The following is a 22,518-nucleotide window of genomic DNA, read 5'->3' as shown; positions in this document are numbered from 1 at the left end:
CTTTTTAGAATTGTTCTTAGAAATTTGTAATTATTCTTAGCATATACAACATATGATAATCTAATTAATTTTTTTATTAAAACTAATTTTTTATTAGAATTAATTTAGTTAATAGAGAAATAGAAGTTATAAGATTAAAGATATAAAATTAATTTTGTATATAACCTTACATTACTTAACCATTAAAACAAATACAATTATATTATTAAATCACCACTTATCTTACCTCCCATCCAAACACAACAAGTTATTTGATACACTTCACTTATTTTACCTTACTTTAATTACACTTCATCTATTTTAAGTAATAAATACTTGCGGCATCTTGCGTAAAGGGACAGATAGCTTTGTATGGCGGAGCTTATTGAGTGTCCGGAAAATCCTAGTGGACGGTGGCATGTTGCGGGTGGGTTCCAAGAATCAAATTAAGATTTTATCTTCAAGATGGGTGTCGGGACTTCCATGCCTACGACCTCTTTCTCTTAGGAACCCAACTGCTTCAGAATATGTTTCAACCTTCATACAAGAGGACCAACACCAACGGAAATGGAAGGAAAATTTAGTCAATTTTCGACGCTACCCAAACGACGCTGCTTGGATACTTTGGAACCCCCTTTCAGGTTCAAATTCACTTGATAATATTTTCTGGCAGGAATGTAGGAGGGGAAATTACGAAGCCTGATTTGGATAACGCATTGCTCTTTAAAGCAACCGTTTCCTGACTAGGTTAGGATCCACCTCGGGGAGTCCGGAACCAACTTGGAAACATCTCTCGAAAGTCAAAATTGCACCAAAAATTATTCATTTTATGTGGGGGTGCAAGAATTCACTCTGTTCCATGTACAACCCGTTTAAACACGAAAATAATGTGCTTATGAGAATGTGTGCTGATTCTAATGTTGTTATTACCAAGGTGGCTGCCACATTACTATTCTAGTGATTTTTTTCTGTCTAAAATGACTTTATTGAAATAAAAGAAAAGTATGACTTTATTAAAATAAAATGAAATTTCGTGACCTTTGTAAAACTTGCCCAAACTTCAGTAACCATTGATGCAATTTACCCGTAATAGTGATTATTGTATTTCCAAGATTCTGCCGAAAACAAGAAACAGGATTCTTTTTAGCTCTTGAAAATTAGTGCAAGGATAAGAAAATTCATTGCATTGAATAATCTTATATGACGGCTAAATTTACACTACTACAGAAAACTAGCAAATAAATAAATTTCAGCAAGTTATAAACCTTGATTTCTGTTTGGCTTCCATTTGCAGTTTCAGTTTGACTTTGAGCAGCACCAGGAGAACATCAATGTCATATGAAAGTGCAGTCGGATGAGGTTCGCTAGATTCGTCGTCTATTATCAACCCGTGTTTTCTTGGACGCTGGCGCAGCTTGTAAATGCTCAGCGCTTGATTCGATCTGAAAAACACAAATATTAATTACTTTCTTTATATATTACATTTTTCACAATTTGAAAGTATATCATCAAGATTATTCACCTTATTGAGCTTTTCTCTGACCAACTTAACAGTATGATTCATTGAGTTGGAAGGAAAATACTCCTGCAAACATCCACAATACAAGGAAATTTAGAGTCAAGGAGGGTTTTTTCCATCAAGAGAAGCACGGAAACAAACCTGATCAGAGGAAACCCGTGCAATAGGAGGATCATTTATCCGAGACTTGTGATTCGATTCTGCAGAGCTCCTGAAAGGAGTAAATCCAATATATCTAAGTAAACCTAAACTTACGAACCATAATCCTATAGAGAAGAAGAACATGAAAACAAGTTCGGAAAACCAACCCAAACTGATTACAGTCTAGATGATGAGTAACGTAGTCTGTTTGTGGAGCAGGTGCCCGCAGCAAAGTCTGACTTGAAGTACCGGAATTATGAACCCTAGGGCCATTGGATCTTCCAGCTGAAATCACAAAGAAATTAAGCATAACATAACTGTTTCTTTAGCATGGAAATATGTAATGGATACAGAAACTAACAGTTCAATCGGGAAAGCACCTCCTTTCGTCTTCCCTCTAACTTGTCCTGAGTATCAGACAGAGTCTCAAATTGAGGAGCGTAAGAGACTTGCAATCGATTACCTAGAAAAACAAACTCATCCAATTTTCTCTTTGCGAACCTGTAAACAAACTCACCCAATTATTAACACGTATAAAATCAGATTTAGAAATAAAAAAAGAAGAAGAAATACTCATTAATAGTGCAAATTTCAATCACCTGGCATTGCTGACCACACGAAATTTGATCCAATAAACATCAGTAAATGACTCGCAATCTTCAGCATCCATAGGTTTAAAGCTAAGAAAATTAACAAAAAGAAAATGAATATACAAAACGCCTATAGAAAAAGTTAGAAGAACAGAGGAAGAGGAAAGACTTACTTACTCTTCAACATCCCCATAGGAAGCAAAAAGCTTCAACAAATCATCACCACAACCCAAAGCAGGAACATTTTTTACAATCAAATATCTGCTCCCCAAAAAGAAGAAAGTGCTTTAGATTAAGAGTTAAATTGTTGGAAATGAAATGGCTTTAGAGACAAACACGCACCTCGATTCATCACAGACTGTGTAAACACGAACTGCTGTGGGCTCATCTTTGTATCGAGGCATTGCTAATATCTGGTGCTTCCCCTTTTCAAGACCTCAAATTAGTTATCATCCATTCATGCTTTCAGCACTGCAAATTCAAAATTGAGATTGAACCAATGATTCTAAACAGATACGTAGTCTTTCGATTGATAATAAAATCCCCCCTATACTAATCAAACACTAATTCTTTCTTGTTTTCAATTATCTTTCTCAACAATTGATTCATTTTGCCAAAAAGAGCCTTCTCGTCCTAGAAGTGACTTGTTTAGGATTGTCTATTCACCAGCGCTCACAGCCTCACACTAATTAGCATAAGAAAAGGAATCCGGGAAAATTGTTCAAACCAAAGAACCTAATCTTTTTGCGCCAATTCTCCATAAGCAGCAGTAGCAAGTGGGAACAAACAGGAACCTCCTCGCCAGTGCTTGGAAGAGCCGCAATCTGAGGTTACACATTTTTATTTCTATTAGACACCAATGCCAATGTCACCGCTAATCATCGCTATAGTTTTGGACAAGCGAGGCTTATTCATTTTACAGGAACAAGTAAGCACAACTACTCTCTATTCCCAAACATGTTAAAACGTTTTACTATCCTTAGCATCCTGAACCAAATTGTAACAAGCAGTGTATGCATAATTGCCTGCCTGACCTTTTTATTCCCCTCAAAATAAGAAGAAAACAAAAATATCATGGATAGGACTCTAATACAAACCCTTATAGCTTGATAGATATCTAAGGTAAACTAGATGATTTTCATTCTTATCCTACTAAATACTAATAAGATACATAATATAACGCAGCTTCTTAATTATAATAAACCATAAAAGCTACGCAAATGTGAAATAAAAGTTCAAATATCAAACACATGTCGGAAAGAAACACCAGTGGAAGCTTCACTGCTTTAGAACTCAAAATTGCACAATCGAAAAATTGAAGAGGATAGAGGTAAATTGAAATAGAGAATAGTTGATGCTTGAGAGATGGTTTTGTTTCGGTAATCTGGTGAATAGAAATTGGCATGGGGGAAACTGATGCTTGAAAGAGTTAAAGTTTAAAATTCACATAAATGGCAATCTAATCTCAGCTAGAAGCCAGAAGCTATGTAATCAGCATAGACAGAGAACAACGCAAATTAAAATCCTTCCATTGAACCCTCAAAATATCACATTTCAATTCAATATCACATTTAATTCAATCCTAAATTCAATTGAACCTCAAAATATCACATCTCAATTTAATCCAAAATTCAATTGAACCTTCAAAATATCACATTCAATTCAATAAATCTTAAAATCAAAACCCCTGAATATCATCAATTCAAATAGAGACACTAACTATTAAAACCCTAAAATCAAAACCCCTAAAATCACAAACCTAAAATCAAAACCTTAAATTAAAAACTTACCTCTATATCTCTCTTCCCCCAACTTCCGGCGATGGCGACGAATGGAGGCGCCGGCAGCAGCAAACGAACGGCGGCCGGCAGCAGCAAACGAACGGCGGCCGGCAGCAGCAAGAAGGTTCTTCAAATGGCGGCAGGCAGCAGCTCCTCTCCTTTCCCAGCAGGCTGCGATTCGCGAATGTTGGAGTGGTGTGGAGGAGTAAGTAGGGTAAATTATACCCATGCCACTCAACATCAATTCTTAACCGCATGGCCACCAAACTTTACACTTTTTTAACACCGGTGGCCACTCAACACGTCAAAAGGACATTTGATAATCTCAAAATAAAAAATTCAATGAGTTAATGATATTCTAAAGAACTTTAGTTATTGTAAATTTTCGTTTTGAGATCATTTAGGTGTTGTTTGGTTAGTAGAGAGAAAACTTAAAAAATGTGATTTAGGAAAATAAAAACTGTAGTTTCATGGTAAATATCGTTTTGAATAACTTTAATTCTTGAATATTTTCATTTTGAGGTTATTAACGGTCATTTTGATGAGTTAGTTAAAATTGAGTGGCCACCAGTGTCAAAAAGTGTAAAGTTCAGTGATTATACCGTTAAAAATTAAGGTTCAATGACCACAATGTTAAAATGAATAAAGTTTAATAGCCATAATGTTAAAATGGATAAAGTTCACTGATCATAGGTGTAATTTACTCGGGCTAAATATGAATTATAATTGTTGTACATAAAAAAACACATGCTTAAATGTTTTAAGTTAAATGAAGAACACATAAATCATTTCCATTAATTTTAAAAAAACCCTAATACAACTAAAACCACATCATTTTAGTTGTAGAAAAAAAAAATAGAATTACAGAGATATCATCTCTATCGCCATGGTGTCACGGGGTCAGGTCTAAATCAGACTAAAATCTTGTGGACGCCTCGACTTTCCCTCAAAGTCTCGGCCAGCTAACTCTTACCAAAGGGGTTTATCCCCCTTTTAACGTCCCATCAATACGCTTGTCGGTATTCCGTTTTAATTTTCTCGGTTCATGGAAGAGACCAAGCAATTTCTAATCGAATTAGAAGGATTCAAGCACAAACTACGCTTCAATAATTTGGCTATGACAACCAACAATTCGATAGATCATCTCTACGCTCCTTCACATGAGCGTTGAACTCCGAATGTCACCTACGAATTCTCCCCCTTTAAAGGGATTGAATGAATTCCATCCCCTACAACTATAGAGGAGTATACATTCACTTTCTAGCATTCGTATGCATTAGCAATCTCAGTCTCTTTTGCTATTTTCTGCACCCCCACACACTGGGTAAAAGACTCGCAACAAAGGCCCTGGTAAACAACGGGCATTACTCGAACCAAAAGTCATCACAAAATATTTTCAAAAAAGCATTGCAAATTTCCATCCGTCGATTCGTTGGGGAAATTTAGGATCTTTAGTATCGCTAGCCCACATATCGCAGGACTCGCTTAGCTAAAGCAATGTTCGCTCACACCATGACGAACTCGATTAGCTAAAACAACGTTGGCTCACACCACGAAGAACTCACTTAGTTAAAGCACTGTTGGTTTACACTACGAAGAACTCGCTTAGTTAAAGCTGGCACGCTTACACCACGAAGAACTTGATTAGTTAAAGCTTACTCGTCCACCTTACAAAGGTCTTGCTCAGTTAAGAGACTACCACATACTTCACAAGGCCTTTGCTTAGTTTAGGCTCTGATACCAAGTGTCACGGGGCCAGGTCTAACCCAGGCTAAAACCTTGTGGGCGCCTCAACTTTCCCCCAAGTCTCGGCCAGCCAACTCCTACCGAATGGGTCTATCCCTTTTTAGCGTCCCATCAATAGGTCTATCGGTATTCCGTCCTAGAGGGTCTCCCTGTGATTAAACCTCACCCTAGAATGAGTGTGCACTATGGGCTCTCGCCGGCCCCATAGTGTCCATAGTATTCCTCTCTATGGAGACATCCGCCTCCCTTTACGAAGGACGAATGTCCGACTCTCCTGTCTCCAGTAGACGAGCGCGGATCGCTTAAGCCAGTTCCGACTACTGATCCAAGGGGTGGCGGAGATCCAACGCCATGGTAGTCCATGTCCCCTATAGTGTTGCTTATACCAACTCGGCCTCTACCATCAGCCTGTGTTGATATGTCTCATTCGCCACTCGATGCTGAAACCTTCTCGTAGCTTTGCTAATGCTTGGGGTTGAGTTTGCCTCTGGTCAAACTCCCTCCCTTACATGCTGGAGGGCTCTCAGGCATGGCAGCTTCTGTTCTGAATAGTGGCGGAACACCCTACCCTGGGGTTTTCCGGAGGACCGGATAGTCGACCGACCCTCTGTGACCCTCCTTAGCTCCGTCCCTTGGTTCAGTCATATTATACTCCAAGAATCATCATGTAAGCACCCAAAATACATCAGAGCACGATCAAATCATGCGAAAGATACATAAAAAATTAAAATAAATATACATTGTTTTGTAAATTAAACCATATTATAGACCTCTATTTACAAACTTTTAAACCACATGCTTTTCTTTGCAAATTGGCCAAATCACATGCATTATTTTTATACTTTTTTTATCTATTTTTTATTTATTTAGTTAAACGAGTTAAATGAATCAATTTGTTAAAATATGAATCATTTTATGTCAATTTATTTAATAAATGAATCGTATCATGTTAATCCTTAATGGATTATCAGAATATGTCAACAAGACCTGTTTATGATAGGTGAACCTATTTTTACATCTCTAATAGATATTAGTACGTGATAACTAGTGGAGAATTTCCGATTGTCTTCCGTCCCTGTGGGGGCGTCGTTGGGTTCGACGGGGGGAAGCTCCGATGCCAAAGTCAGTAAGGAAGAACAAGAGAGCAAACTGAATTGACAAAGGGTAAGTAAAAGTGTACCTTGATAGCCTAGGGATGTAGGCTATATATAGCTAGGAAGTCGTAACCTTTAGAAACTAGAAGGTCTCCATTAATGCTCCATTAATGGCGGTTACAGGTTATCTTTAACCTGGCGGTTAGCTAATTGATAGCTCATTAATGGTCTTTATGGCCGAGTCGGCGGTTAGCCGTTACTGTGATAAATCAGGTGAAAGAGGAGATTCGCCTCATAGGTTCGCCAGCGGATCTCACTGAGCTGAACCGTGGAGATCCGCCATCCGGTTCTCCTTGCGGCGTTCTCAAGGTGAATATCCCTTTTCGTATTCTTTGATCCGTCAAGGCGTATGTACGCTCTCCTTGAGAGCTATGACGGGTCTCCGCTACTCGCTCTCATCGGGTGTATCTCATTGTGGCGTATCTCGCCATGGTCCACGTGGTATGGCATAATGTTAGAAACTCCTTCCTTTTCCTCATTATTTGCATATTCTCCCCTGCATTAATTATCATTAATTCCACATTAATCATGTATAAATATCTCTTTTAGAAGGAATAATGGTTTGCCATTATTTCTATTAATTTTCCCTTATTCCTTATTCAAGAATAATTTGGGTTGTTATCAGAAGCCCCCCAAAAGGTATAAAAAGCTCTTTAGGGCTGTCTAAATGGTGTTTTATTTTTCTATATTGGAGGAAAGTGGACCCGCCCTAGATGGGGGATCACTTTGTCCTATCTTTGAGGAAAGTGGACCCGCCCTAGATGGGGGATCATATATGGAAATGATGCGCCTTTTGGGGCTTCCTTATGCGGGATCTTATGAACAAGATCCGCCCTATGTGGGATCATATATGGATATGATACGCTTTTAGGGGATTTTGCTTCTTCGTGAATAGGTGGCCAACCGTATCCATTGTTAGCCTCTAGGGGCTTCTTGAGAGTTATATTTCCTTTAGAAAGGAATAACCTGCCCTTTATGGGACCATTTGTTCCTACCGCATAGGATTATGATTCGCCTTTAGGGACTTATTTTCTTCAGTTCTGCCATATTGAGGAGAATGACCCGCCCTTAGGGATCAGTAAGAATGATCAGCCATTCAGGGACTTTTGTGCATTTTGTGGAGGCGAGACTTTGTTATTTCTATGATGAAGATGAGGATTCATTACTTTGATGAAAACGAGACTTCATTGTTTGGATGAAGACGAGGCTTCATGAATTGGATGAAGACGAGGCTTCATTATTTGGAGATGAAGACGAGGCTTCATTATTTGGAGATGAAGACGAGGCTTCATTACTTGGAGATGAAGACGAGGCTTCATTACTTGGAGATGAAGACGAGGCTTCATTATTTGGAGATGAAGACGAGGCTTCATTACTTGGATGAACCCTTTGCTTTCCAGAACTATTTTTACTAATGCATTATATCTTTTAGCAAGTAATTTTCTAGAATCTGGTTTGGGATTTCTCCGATTGTTTAGGGTAGGTGGCCAGCCGTACCCCAATGTGTGAACCTTTGTGAAGGTTTGAAGCTGTTCTATTCCTTCTAGAGGAAGTAAAGCTGCCTAGGGGATCAACTTGCTACCTATCTTTGAGGTGAAGCGATCCGCCCGTAGGACTTGTGAACCCTTCTTTGGGAAGGGAGTGAGAGAGTGTAAAGTCCTTGCGTCCAAGGAATGTTTTAACTCTTTCTCGAATGGTGATCATCTAAAGATGGATCCGCCCATGAGAGTGTTCTCCTATCTTTGAGGAGAAAGTTGAGGGTGTAATGATCTCATGTTTGAGACGATTTTAACCCGCTTTTGATGGTGGTCAATCCTTTTCCTGTCTTTGAGGAGAGAGTTGAGCTCATTTGAAAGCTCCTGAGGGTCTGTGCTTCTTATCTTTATGGAAAGGGGATCCGCCCATGATGGGATCAATTGTCCTATCTTTGAGGTAATTGATCCGCCTGTGGAACTTTTCATTCGCCAGCCACTGGGCATATATCAACACTAAAAGCTAGGCAAATGAATATAAGAAGTATGGCGAGAAAGAATAAATTATAAAATATAGGATACTATAACAGTTTAATGCACATATAAGAATATGTAAAAAATACTGATTTTTAGGCCCATGGTTCCGTCTTTTCTGAGCAACTAGAACCGCATCCTCAATGATATTTAACTTATGAGTAATCACATCTGGGCTTACTCCTGTGGGGATCTCATTCTCCTATGTAAATACGCTTTCAGACTCAATGATAACTTTTTTAACATCCTCTTTGATCTCAAGTTTTAATCCTTTGGCGATCCGCACCCGCTTTCCATCAGCAATAAGGAGCGTTTCTGTGTCGCCCAAAGCTGTAGTGACAAGTTAATATTTCTCACCTTCGTGATCAACCTTTAGTTTGGTGAATGCACCTTTGGTTTGGCGAATGCACCTTTGGTGATGACATTGCGAGAACTGCCCGTGTCTTTACTCGCTTTATTTTATCTCCCATCATTGAATCGCCATTGTTACTACCAATGCATCTGCATGTGGAGAGATTACTAGACCTGTTTCTGCAAAATGAGCAATGGAGGGATGTTTTATCCAGAGCTGATATTTTTGCTTTTTCCACGGGTGGCTGATACACTGGTCCATCTGCTATGACATTAATGACACTTTTGAATTTACTTTTGGGATCTGTCTTCTGCTTGTCGTCTTTGTTATTTGTTATTCTGGACAAAGCTATCTAGTTTGCCAGCTCCCAGCAAGCTTCAGTGTGGTGGTCAACCAATGTGGTGGCCAACCTGTAGTACGCTTTGGCGTTTCTTCAAACGGTTACATGCTCCCCTCCTTTGGGTTCGGGATATGTAATGTCCCGCTTATATTGAATCTTTTGTTTTATATTGTGGCAAGTTAGAAGCTTTAAACATTCTGTCCGCTTCGTACCCCAGGATCCGTGCTGTGAATGACGAATTCATGTTAACTTGATGGCGTACCTTTCTGCATTGTTCTCTTGTCTATATAGAGCGGCACGCACTCGCCTTTCAATCTCATCATTCGTGTGTTCAATGTTGAATCATGATGGTGAAGCCGGTTCTTGATCTTGATCTCGATCATGTTGAGGTTATGTTTGGAGATATGGTTTAACGCGGATGGATGTTGTCACAACCGTGGGAGCCATTTTATCTAGCTTCTGATATCTTGTCTCCGCATCCTTCAACATTTTGCTAACATAATAGATGGAGAACTGCTGACCTTCTTCTTCTTGAATAACCACGGTGCATATAGCTTTATCCATGACAGATTGATACAAATGCAGGTCTCCCCTTCAGATTGGTCTGCTCATCAATGGTGGTTCTGCTAGGAATTGTTTTATACCTTGATATGCTTGTTGACAATCTTTCTAGTACGATGATCCGCCCGTTCAACCTCTGGATCTTTCTCACCCATAGTGGGGCTTTCATTTAGGCGCTCTTTTCACCTTTTTCCTCGCATGGCTTTTATTTAGGCGCTCTTTTCACCTTTTTGGCCAATGACATAGTCAAGGAATTTTTCTGAAGTGGCTCTGCATATACACTTCTTTGGATTGAGCTTTATTTTTCATATCAGTGTTTGCACTGGTTGTAGTATTAGCAACTCCCTTGTACCTGTGGGTTAGCACTGAAAGAACTCCAGAAGTGGGGCATACTCTGTCTATTATTAAAAGATTGTGGTAAGGCATAAAAGCTATGTTCACTTACCTTGGGGATCAATGGCTTGATCCATGGAACATACTTCATAGCAAAAGAATGTTTGCATTGGCCTTGTTGGCAAATATCATGTATGATGCAATTCTCTTTATGGAATTTTTAGTTCATCTTGGAATCAACTTAATAATTCCTTCTCGTCGGTCCCTGACTCTAGAATGAACTTAGTCAAAGGATAAAACCGAGTAAATATTATATGTCAAACAAATTCATAATAGAATTTTAATCGTGCTTGTTTTAATAATAATATCACGTATAACGGTCATAACCATAAAGATTGCTACTGCACATGAATATCATAATGAATTCTTAATAAATAACCATAATGAGAATGGTTTAAGAATAATGTCCTTTTGTATTTCAATGCGCATTAATATCCAAGATAGCATATTTATTTTAAACGTCATAAAAGTTATGACATTCTATATTGGGCAAGATATCTTACATAGTTGCTATTTACTTGCAATTAATATTATGCATCTATACATTAATGGCATTCAGAGATCATTAAAGCCTCATTCGAATGAGGTGTAATTAAAGAAAGGTAAGTGATGATTTAATAATATAGTTACATATAAAATTACTCTTATATCATTTCATTTGTACGAATAAAATAAAAGAGAAAGGGTAATTTTGGAAGAAAAATACATGTACCATGATTCTCCTCCAATTTGGAGTGTAAGGAAAATTACTCAAAATCCGCTCTCACTTACCTTCACATACAATCCTCCAATCTTTAAGGAATTCTCATGTATATCCTAAGAATTTTGCATAAATTAATGTTCTGATCCGAAACCGACACTTGCACTATTTTGTAGTTAGCTCACGACATGAAAGTTTTGTTTATCCAATTTGGTAATTCATCAGCCCATAACGGTCTTAATAGTTAGGGACAATTACAGGATAATTACAAATATACTCAATATTTTCAAGTCTCTTGTGTTGGTAACAGAAATTCTAACAATGTCAAATAAACAGTTTTTATATGAATAGACACATCCTTGTAAAAAAGGGAATGAAATAACTGTTTGACAAAACAATATTAAAAAATATGAATTTTTGATATTAAAAGTACTATATGGGAGAAAAACCATATATAGATGGTGAATTGTACAAGGAAAAACCAAATATGATTTTTTTGTAATTTCTTCTAATAGTTATATGCATGTTCATCCAAAAGACCGACCAGATCTAAATCATTTGTAATTACATGAGCCCTTTTATGATATTTTAATATCAAATGACAAAATCACATTGAATGGATGATTTTTTTCTTTTGTAAATCCCAAGATTACGGGTCTTATACATGCGTTTGTACTAATTCAATGATAATATCATATTATACTTGTCATGCATAAAAATATGAGGGCATAGTAAGCATGCAAGATTTAATGAAAGATTTGTGTCCATGACTTCATCTTTCACAGTTTATTAGATTTATCTTAATAACATGTAATGATATTCATAGCACTTTATAAGAGTGAGGGATCTCAATTTTCTTTAATTAAAAATAGAATAAGAAAGGGGAGGAAACTTATCTTTTTCATCATAAAATTCCAGATTCAATGTAGAAAACTCTTTCCCACCAATATATGGAGAACTGTATATTTGGATAGATTTGTTGTACTGATTGAGCCAAAGTTTGAGATTGTGATTTCTATTCCGTTGACTCCATTGTTTTGTTCTTTGTGAAACTCTATACAATCAAGATTTTGTGATCTTCTGTTTGTTAGAGATCCACGCTCACCGTACCAATTGATAACTAGTGGAGAATTTCCGATTGTCTTCCGTCCCTGTGGGGGCGTCGTTGGGTTCGACGGGGGGAAGCTCCGATGCCAAAGTCAGTAAGGAAGAACAAGAGAGCAAACTGAATTGACAAAGGGTAAGTAAAAGTGTACCTTGATAGCCTAGGGATGTAGGCTATATATAGCTAGGAAGTCGTAACCTTCAGAAACTAGAAGGTCTCCATTAATGCTCCATTAATGGCGGTTACAGGTTATCTTTAACCTGGCGGTTAGCTAATTGATAGCTCATTAATGGTCTTTATGGCCGAGTCGGCGGTTAGCCGTTACTGTGATAAATCAGGTGAAAGAGGAGATTCGCCTCATAGGTTCGCCAGCGGATCTCACTGAGCTGAACCGTGGAGATCCGCCATCCGGTTCTCCTTGCGGCGTTCTCAAGGTGAATATCCCTTTTCGTATTCTTTGATCCGTCAAGGCGTATGTACGCTCTCCTTGAGAGCTATGGCGGGTCTCCGCTACTCGCTCTCATCGGGCGTATCTCATTATGGCGTATCTCGCCATGGTCCACGTGGTATGGCATAATGTTAGAAACTCATTCCTTTTCCTCATTATTTGCATATTCTCCCTTGCATTAATTATCATTAATTCCACATTAATTATGTATAAATATCTCTTTTAGAAGGAATAATGGTTTGCCATTATTTTTATTAATTTTCCCTTATTCCTTATTCAAGAATAATTTGGGTTGTTATCAGTACGTACTAATGAAGCCCAAAGAAAAAAAAAAAAAAAACTTCCTATGGTACGTATGTACTAGTTGTCAACCAAAAAGTCTTTATCTTTGACAAATTCCTAAATACCCTTTTGAACCATGACCTCTTTATTTATTTGTTACAGTTTTAATTAATTAACTTGACATATTCCTAAATACCCTTTCAATTTAATTACTACATTATTCAGGAATTTAATATGCAAAGTGCGAGTTTTGTATAGCTTTTGGCTTTCCCAACTTTACCAACCAATTAAATCAGTATTTGGTAAATATAGAATTGTTTTGTTAGAAGAAAAATATTTGTTTTATTTTTTTGACGGCCCGGTCGCACTACGCGTCCCCGCTGAGCGAGTGTCCGGGTAAGGATCCCACTACAAGGGTGTACTGGGAGCAAGCCTTTCCCTGCCAATTTATTTGGCAAGAGGCCGCTCCTAAGACTCGAACCCGTGACATTTTGGTCACACGACAATAACGTTTACCGTTGCGCCAAGACTCGCCCTCTAAAAATATTTGTTTTATTCATAGAAAAAAAATGATATATTTGGATATAAGTATTGGAGTAAAAAATTACACTTTAGAAGTACATTCTAAAAGTGTAAATCTACATTTTCACTATCATAGATCATTATGCACCTTAATATTAAGGGTTAGACTGTTTGAGACTGTTTTTTACATAATGACAAGAACACACTTTATTCAGAATTGACTTAATAGTCTTTTTTTTTTTTTCAGGAATGGTTTCATGATATTTGAATGAGGCAGATCTATGTATTGATAGACAAATTGTTTATGTTTTTCGATGAATGAAGACATGATAATACACATTTGGAGACAGATGACAACTACTCATAAAGGAATAAAGAAAAAGAAAACTACGATTAAAGAACAAACTATCAAATTTATTATAGTAAATCAGTAAAAAAAAAAAGTATTCAATAAAGAAAAAGTAAAATAAAACAAAAAAATGTGTTTATCTTTTGGCTAAAAGCTGGAAGAAAAATCCAAACCTTGATGAAGAAGGCGATAGTTTCTTTGTAGCTAGGTTTAAGTCTCCACCTTGGTTCGAAAAAGATAAAGTTGGAAGTTTGAGATCTACAAAATTGCTTTCCTTAAAATTAGAGATATGAGTGAAAGGTAAAAGCAGTGTTTGATAAATTGAATTATATAGTTTTTGAGAAAAAATGATTTTCATAGTTTATATGAAAATCTTTGAAATTTTAGCTACACTGATATCAAACCAACATTAAATTAAAACATTCTTAAAACTGTAATGACTCGGCTTGGAATGGGTGCAGTTGTAGTAGAAGATCTAAATAAGGAACGATCCTAAGAGATGTCAATGAAGACATGAATGAACTGAATCCCAAATCGGAAATGGAGAGTGAGTGATAGAGACTTATTCGTAAAATTAGAATTAATACATGCAAACGCGTTTAAAAACCATAGGATAGGATCTAAGATGTTGGATTTGGACAAAGTGAATAACGTCTACCTAGTATTGCGCCAAGATGTTACAAAGACGGTAGTAAATTTTGGGACGTTTGTAAATAATAAAAAAAAAAATTGGAGCAAGTCTGGATATTAGAAGGTGAAAATATTTTGGAGCTTGCAGTAGATGCAGAGGCCATGTTGAGACTTTGTGCCATGCTCTTAGAGATTGCTCTAATAGTAAAGAGGTTTGGAGGAAAATTCTCCCACACCATATTTTCTCTTCCTTCATGGCACATTCTGAGGTCGACTGGTTCTCTGATGGTGTTAGAGGAAAGTTGCTTCCATACATGGAGCATGGTGACATTTTCTTTGCTATTATCTGTCACCAAGTTTGGAAATGGAGAAACGAGGAGATTTTTGGAGATAAAACTGTTTTTATGACAAACTTAGCTGATTTCTTCTCGAAAAAACTTTTCTCTATTATCGATAGTTTCAAAGGAGAGTCCCTTGCCAGAGCCTCTCAGTGTTGTGATGTCCATCTCGTGGGATGGAGCAGGCCAAGAGAGGGGGTTGTGAAGCTGAATACTGATGGTTCCTGCCTCAGTAACGGTAAGATTGCGGCTGGAGGTGTGCTTAGAGATGTAGGGGGCGTCTGGCTTTCTGGGTTCTCCCAGAATTTAGGGTTGGGTTCTTCCTTTTCTGCGGAGCTCTGGGCTATTCTTACTGGAATCAATCTTGCTAAAAGGCTGGGTGTTAAGAGGCTCTCTGTGGAGTCTGATAATTTGGAAGCAATCAAAATGATTTCTGAGAATCATTCTATGGGTCTTAACAGTCGCAACCTCATCAAAGCTATTATAAGGCTTTGCTCCTCCTTTGAGTTCGTAGAGTTCAGACACATTTTTAGAGAGCAGAATCGTGTTGCTGATCGCTTGGCGGCGGCGGGCCATGAAGGGACGTTAGGCGTTACTACCCTTCCTGTTTCCCCTAGTTTCATCTCTCATCTTCTCTTAGAAGATAGGATTGGGGTTAGCTTCCTTAGGCTAATTCCTGGGTAGTTTGTTGTTATTCGTTTTTCTTTTCCTTTTCTACCAAAAAAAAAAAAGAAGGTGAAAATATTCAATCCAACAAATTGGTATTCATATATGGAGTAATTATTAATGTGTGATGAAACTTGATACAACTAATTAATTAATTAATTATGTAAACTGTTGACTAATTAATGAATGAATTATTCTTATGTTTTCAAAAATCAATGAATTAATGGGTTATGACGATAGTATGTGACTAGGTTGATCGATGAGTTTAAACGGACTTCGAGTTAATATTCGGATATATTCAAACTACTTTTTTTCTTTTATCTCTTTCTACACTTGTAACAAATTTGACATTGGCAGCCGAGAACTGTTTTTTTTTTAATAAACATTATTTTCGGGAAAAAAAAAGTGTCTTTAATCGTTTTTTCAAACTTTTTTTTGGTGGGAAAGGAAAAGAAAAAACAACACAAAACAAAACAAAACAGCTCAACCCGGGATCAGTCTAGGAAAACTGACCCCCACCAAATCATCCACAAGAAGAGAAGCAAGGAAACTAGGAGGAGAAGAGAAAGTAGAGACTCCCAACATCCTCTCATGGCCCTCAGTCGCCAGTCGGTCCGCCACCCTATTTTGCTCCCTGAAAATATGACAGAAGCTGATGGAATCAAAGGAAGAACAAAACATTTTAATCCCTTTGATTAAATTTCGGCTATTTAAACAAATAACATTGTTATCAGAGATCATTCTGACAACTTCAAGATTATCCGATTCCACAAGCAGCTTCTTCAATCCCAGATTTAAAGCCAGCCTGAGGCCAGAAAAAATCCCCCAAAGCTCCGCAGAAAAGGAGGACCCCATACCCAAATTCTGAGAAAACCCAGACACCCAACCACCACCAGCATCCCTCAGAACCCCATCAGCTGCAATTTTACCGTCATTTAAACAAGAGCCATCAGTGTTTAACTTCACCACCCCTTCGCTAGGCCAACTCCATCCAAAGAGATGGACATCCTTCCTCTGAAAAGAAACAGCTAAAGACTCCTCTTTGAAGCTATCAAAAATAGTCCAAATCTTTTTAGAGAAGAAGTCAAATAAATTAGGAATAACAACAGTTTCTCCTCCAAAAATCTCCTCATTCCTCCATTTCCAAATCTGGTGACAGACAACCACAAATATGGTAACACCATGCTCCAGATCAGCCAGTAGCTTTCCACTAACACCATCAACAAACCAGTCAAGATCAGAATGGGACAAGAAAGCAGACAACAACTGGTTAGGGAGAACTTTCCTCCACACCTCCTTGCTCTTAGCACAATCTCTAAGAGCATGGCAGATGGTTTCTTCATGCCCTCTGCATCTACTACAAGCTCCAAACTCCACCAAATGACGCCTTTTCCTATCAGTATTAGTGAGCAACCTATTTTTAATCCCAAGCCAAATGAAGCTCCTAAAACGGTAAGGAACTTTCAAGGCCCAAATACTTTTCCACAACTCTGGGTGCTGAGTCTATAAAACTTGATTGAAGGCCTCAAATGCTGATTTATAGGAATAAGCCCCGTTGTTTGTCAAAGACCAACAGTGACTATCCCTGTCTTCCTCCTTGCTACTAATTTTGACTCCTCTAATTTTTAGGAGCATTTCCAGATTGAGGTAAGATTCGAACTTTGACCAAATCCAATCACCCTCAGAATCTACCACATCAGCAATCTTCCAATTCCGAATATCTAAAGGCGGCATGGACTCACAAACCTCTAATAACGGCTTCTTATCAATCCATATGTCATTCCAAAAGCTGATAGATTTACCATTACCCACATCCCAACCAATCCCGGAGAAAAATTCTAAGAAAACAGCACTAAGGCCTTTCCATAGAAAGGAACAATTAATCACTCTCTCCTTAGGTCCCCCAAAGATCTTATCCTTTTTATACTTCCCGCATAATAACTGAACCCAAAGAGAAGACGGAAGTTGCCACATCCTCCACATAAGTTTCATCAATAACACTTTATTATTATCTCTGGCTTTTCTAATCCCTAGTCCTCCCTTACTTTAAGGTTGGCAAACCTCATTCCAAGGAACGAGGTGAATTTTTTTTCCCTCCTCAGAGTCTGATAGGGGTCAAAAACCCCTATCCTTGGGTACGGTTTTAGGATGGGTTTTAGCATTATTTAGTTAATAAGCAAGCATTTCTCGCATTTAAATGCTTTTGTGTGAGTTAATTAGGAATTGGAAACGTTTTATTTATTTTTCGTTGTTTAGGCTCGTTTTATGACCAATTTAGGCAATTATGGCCAAAATAGCATGCATAGTGTAATTCCGTTATCTTTTGAAGCTAATTGGTCCGTCAAAAGTCGCACCAAACGAAGCGTTTGCTCAAAATAAGCGATTGACGGATCAATTTAGCTTTTGGACTAATGTTATCTGGAGTTTCTGTACGTGCGCAGGTGTAAGTTCGGGCGAAAAAGGACATCGACGACATTCGACAAGCATCGAGAACATGCCGGGCGAAAACGCTCGACGAGCGGGCATCCGTGGGCCATTTCTGCTCGCCGAGCAGGCCGCCAGGCGCCTGCTCGGGCGAGCAGGGGGGCTGCTCGGCGCGAGTAGCCCTGCTCGCCGAGCAGCTCTCCCTGCTCGGCGAGCAGGCCTGCGGGAATTGGTCAAAAAGACCAATTCCGCCCCCATGAAGCCACGATGGACCCCACGTCTTCCTACACCAATAAGGACACGAAAATAGGTCAAAAAGAGGGCCGAGACACGCCTATAAATAGAGTTTTTCCAATGTAATTTAGATATCTTTTATCTTTGTAATTTTCTTAGTTTTTCCTCTTGAGAAATCCTCTCCACCTCCTCCATATCCTTCAAACCTCCATTGAAGACACCTCTGAAGCTCCGTTCACCAAGGATTGCTCAAGCTCCATCCTTAAGTCCTAGAAAGACGCCTGCATTGGTAGACAGGTTCCCTGAAAGGGATTTTTCTTCTTTTACATTCTGTCTAGCCTCTGATACATGTTATGAATTCTAGGCTTATTGTAACTTCGTGACAATATTCTCCATCTTTGATATATATTATAGTTCTTGTTCATTCAATTGTTTTAATGCTTTAAACTTTGTCTTACGCTTTGTCTGATTGGTTTAACTCATTCGATAATCCCAAAATCAAGTTGGCACATATTGCGAGCTGAATCTGACCTAGTCAGTGCCTATAGGATTGACGACCCTATAGAAGATTAAGCCCAAATTGCTGAGCCTTAGAGCTAGTTTCGGCCTTATAAGGGAATCACGAACTAGGAACTTTAGGAGGATAGGTCGGGTTAATCGCCTCGGACACAAGTGACTTAGGTTTTAATTCAATTGCTTAAACATTCTATTTTCATTATCATCGTATCCCTTCATGTTCCTTCAGATAATTGCATTGGTAAAAGATCACTTAGGAGTAGTTTAACTTAATTAGGGGTAGAGTAACTTAATTAGGCGTAGAATAACTTAGTTAGAATCAGATAACTTAGCTAGGAATAGTATAATTCAACCTAGGAGTAGATTAACTTAGAAAAACCAACTCAAAACACCCTAAGCCTAGATAACACCTGAAACCAAGTAACTCGATACTTGCAGAAATAAATCATGTGGACGATAACCTGGACTTAACCAGAAATTTATTACTTGATAACGACGGGGTACACTTATCCCTTAGTGAGTTCTCATCTCTAACTTAGGTGAGTGCGCATCAAGTTTTTGGCGCCGTTGCCGGGGATATTGTATAAAGTGTGGGGGAGCAAAGCTTGACAATGTAAATAAAAAAAAAGGAAAAACGAGATTAGAATTCAAATAACCCCAATTAAAAAAAACGAATTTCGCCCAACCCGGGCGAGTTAGGCACTGCCCAGCTCGCCGGGCTGGTCGGCCGAGTCAGCCAGCTCGGCCGACACGGGCTGTTCGGGATTTTAGATCCCGAACCAAAAAAAAAGAGAAGAAAGAGAGAAGAAAGAGTAAGAAAAAAAAGAATAAGAAAAAAAAGAATAAGAAAAGAATAAGAAAAAGAAGGGGGGGTGACTCATCATCCCCTTCCCCACCTTCTTCTTCCCTTCTCTCTTCTTTCTTTTTCTTATTCCATTCTTTCTTTCTTCCTTTCTTCTTCCCCTTTCCCTTCAAGAACCTAACCCCCTAAATCCACCATTCTAACCCGAATTCAAGACATAAGGTATGAATCTTTACCCATTTTTGATTTCTAACATGTTTTTAGGCTTAGATTTTAGCTTAGGGTGATAATTTTTGAGATTTAAGGAAAAACCTAAGTTTTAGGTTTCTCTCTCTTTTCTCAAATAAATCTCTTGTTTGCTTTTAATTCTTGATTTCCTTGCAATTTATGTTGACATCATGATTAATTTGTAGTTTGGGTGTGATTTCTATTCTCAATTTGTGAATATTTGGAGAAGTTGCTCAATTTGGGTAAAATCTCCATTTTAGCTCAAAGTTCAACTATTCAAATTTTAGTTAAAAACTTGTCAATAGAGTTATGAATTGCATTCTCATCAAGTTTTAGTCATTGGGTATCTCCAATTTTGCATGGATTTGTGAATTACGGGTAAAACACTTAGGGACCAAATACTTATGGTTTTAGTCCCTAAGTTCCTAAAACTATGGCTTATGCCTATGAATGGTTTATTTGGGGGTTTATGTTCAGAATTATAAAAACATCCTAACTTGTCCATTTTTGGTCTATTCCTCAGGAACTATGGGTAGGAAAGGCAAAGCCAAGGTCGTCGTCGAGAATGAAGCCGAGTCTGAGGTCGAGTTCAGCGATAGCCTCCAAGCTAAGTATGATCCACCCTTTGGTCTTGTTGATGAACGTGAGGGGATATTGTACGATAGATTTTCCAAGCAAGATCTTGCTACCCATATAGTTGTTGATCAAACTTATTTAGCGACTATAGGCTTGAAAAAGGATTTCAATGAAATCCTCAAATTCCACGGCTGGTATAGACTAGCCACAAAACAGACCCCAGTTTATCACAACTTTACTATGGAATTTTTGACCACTTGGAAAAAAGAGCTACCCTTGGGCGGTGGGAAGCATTCTTTTAGACTAAACGGTAAACCTTACCGTCTCGATGGTACCACACTAGCAGCCCTAATGGGAGTCTATAACAACCCAGAGGCAATCTCAGATTTTGAGAAACCTATAACAAAAGATATGGCTTGGGAACAATTAACAGGCATATCGGACTTTGACTCCCAGACTGCTAGCCCAGTCGCTCTCCTGGACCCACTTCTCAACCTTGTCCATAAATTTGTGGCCCACAACTTGTTGGGCAAAAACGAGAGCAATAAAGTCTCAAAGACAGAATTGCTCATACTATGGTGTGTGGCCAACCACAAACACGTGAATAATGTCAAGACCATATTTGAGGGCTTCTCAAGCCAAACGAGTAGGAAACGCGGTTCCCTAGGTCTTGGACACTTAGTTACCAACCTACTTGAGAGCCAATTCAAAAATTTGGAAAATCAAGAAGTTGCTTTTTACCCTACTTTGCTTAACTCCAAGTTTTTGGGGAAATCTACTTTTCATGAAGTCTTAAACAGGAACCCAACCGGAGGAGCAAGCTCTAGCAGAGGGGGACGGAAAAGAGCGCGAATTCCACCACAGCATAGGGACGAGGGACCTGAGGAAGAAGAACCTGCGACAGTAGGAGACCAAAGGGAACACCAAGCGCCGGGGACGGAGGCCCAGTTCCAAGCCATCAACTCCATGATGGCAGAAATGCGAGATCTTAACCTACGGACCTTTAACACTGTTCAACAGATGGACCAACGGTTCACCAACTTTGAGCAGAGTATGGACCAAAGGCTTTCGGGTCTTGAATACGTAGCGGCAGATTACTGCGAACGCTACAACATGCCTTGGCCATACCCCCCGGCCGATCAGTAAGTTGTCTTCTCCACCCTAACTCTTTTCACTTGCTCTTTATGATTTGAGATGCAATGTTGGAACTTATTGCATATTTTTAGTGTGAGGAGGAGGGGTAGACAAACTTACAAAAATTGTATAAATTTTAAATTTTTGTTGCGTCGTGTCTAGTTTAGTTTAGCGTTTTTGGGTTTTGTTTATGTTTTTGCATGCTTAGGACCTAAAACCGTGAACCTCCTTCGAATCTAAACTTCGTTATCTGTCTTTGAGGGCTGAGAACCGAATCTAAAATTACATGACAACTAGTTTAGGTGTAGGACACAACCCTTGTATCTGTAAAAGCATGAGCTAAAGTTTGCATTTAGACCCTACTTTTGAAGAAATGCTAAAATCATTACTTAGGTAGATAACTTAAGAATTGAAGGCATGTGACAGTAAACTTGAGTTTGGGGAAAACTAGTAAACACAAAATTGAAACCCAAAGAATTGTGAGTTGAATTTGAGCCTAAGAGCGAACATCAAAAAGCTCTTTTTCTTGACATTTTTGTGTGAATACTTTGACTTGTGAAAGATTACAGATTTTGCACCTAATACTGTGTTGAACCTACATGCAATGATTTGAGATGATAAACGATGAATCAGCCTCAGTAGAATTAACCCTTTTTCGTTACCTTATTTTCTCTTTTTCATCCACTCTAGGAAGCCCCTTTGAGCCTATATTTTTGTAGTTTGTAGATTTTTCTTTCGTTCTAACCTATTTTTGCAAGCCACAATTTGGTTTGCTACTTAACCCAACATTTTTGCAAAGCTCAAATTGAGCCTTTGTTTTCTTCTAGCGCTTTATCTTTGTTTATGGCATTACAGTAGCAAGCCAAAAAGGCTAAGAAGTGAATGAGCATCACTATCCCAAAAAGAAAAAAAAAAGAGAAAAACAAAAAAAAAAGAAAAGAAAAGAAAAGAAACGAACAAAAGGGAAGAACTTCATTCCCCAGTTCTTAAAAAAAAAAATCA

The 22,518-nt window shown here is 38.3% G+C and overlaps 1 protein-coding gene across 3 annotated transcripts; it reads right to left on the bottom strand.

Annotated features, from left to right (window-relative positions):
• Positions 1 to 122: 122 nt before the first annotated feature.
• LOC136216722 (uncharacterized) lies at positions 123 to 4,197 on the bottom strand. Of its 3 annotated transcripts, none has more exons than XM_066003279.1 (11): positions 4,020 to 4,197; positions 2,965 to 3,053; positions 2,572 to 2,700; positions 2,403 to 2,490; positions 2,239 to 2,319; positions 2,001 to 2,140; positions 1,807 to 1,924; positions 1,640 to 1,709; positions 1,502 to 1,564; positions 1,245 to 1,421; positions 123 to 1,094 (listed from the first exon to the last, which is right to left on the bottom strand). In XM_066003279.1, exons 4-10 carry the CDS (start codon positions 2,420 to 2,422, stop codon positions 1,344 to 1,346), a joined length of 570 nt encoding a protein of 189 aa, XP_065859351.1. In that variant the 5' UTR covers positions 2,423 to 2,490; positions 2,572 to 2,700; positions 2,965 to 3,053; positions 4,020 to 4,197; the 3' UTR covers positions 123 to 1,094; positions 1,245 to 1,343. The 3 variants fall into 3 exon arrangements, with proteins under 3 accessions (XP_065859351.1, XP_065859350.1, XP_065859349.1); XM_066003278.1 differs by having other exon boundaries at positions 2,407 to 2,490; XM_066003277.1 differs by lacking the exon at positions 2,965 to 3,053 and having other exon boundaries at positions 2,407 to 2,490.
• Positions 4,198 to 22,518: the final 18,321 nt, after the last annotated feature.

Source organism: Euphorbia lathyris, chromosome 2 (genome assembly GCF_963576675.1).
Source record: "Euphorbia lathyris chromosome 2, ddEupLath1.1, whole genome shotgun sequence".
NCBI classification, from domain to species: domain Eukaryota; kingdom Viridiplantae; phylum Streptophyta; class Magnoliopsida; order Malpighiales; family Euphorbiaceae; genus Euphorbia; species Euphorbia lathyris.
The sequence above is the reverse complement of the archived record's forward strand: the minus strand, read 5'-3'. Positions and strand labels throughout refer to the sequence as shown.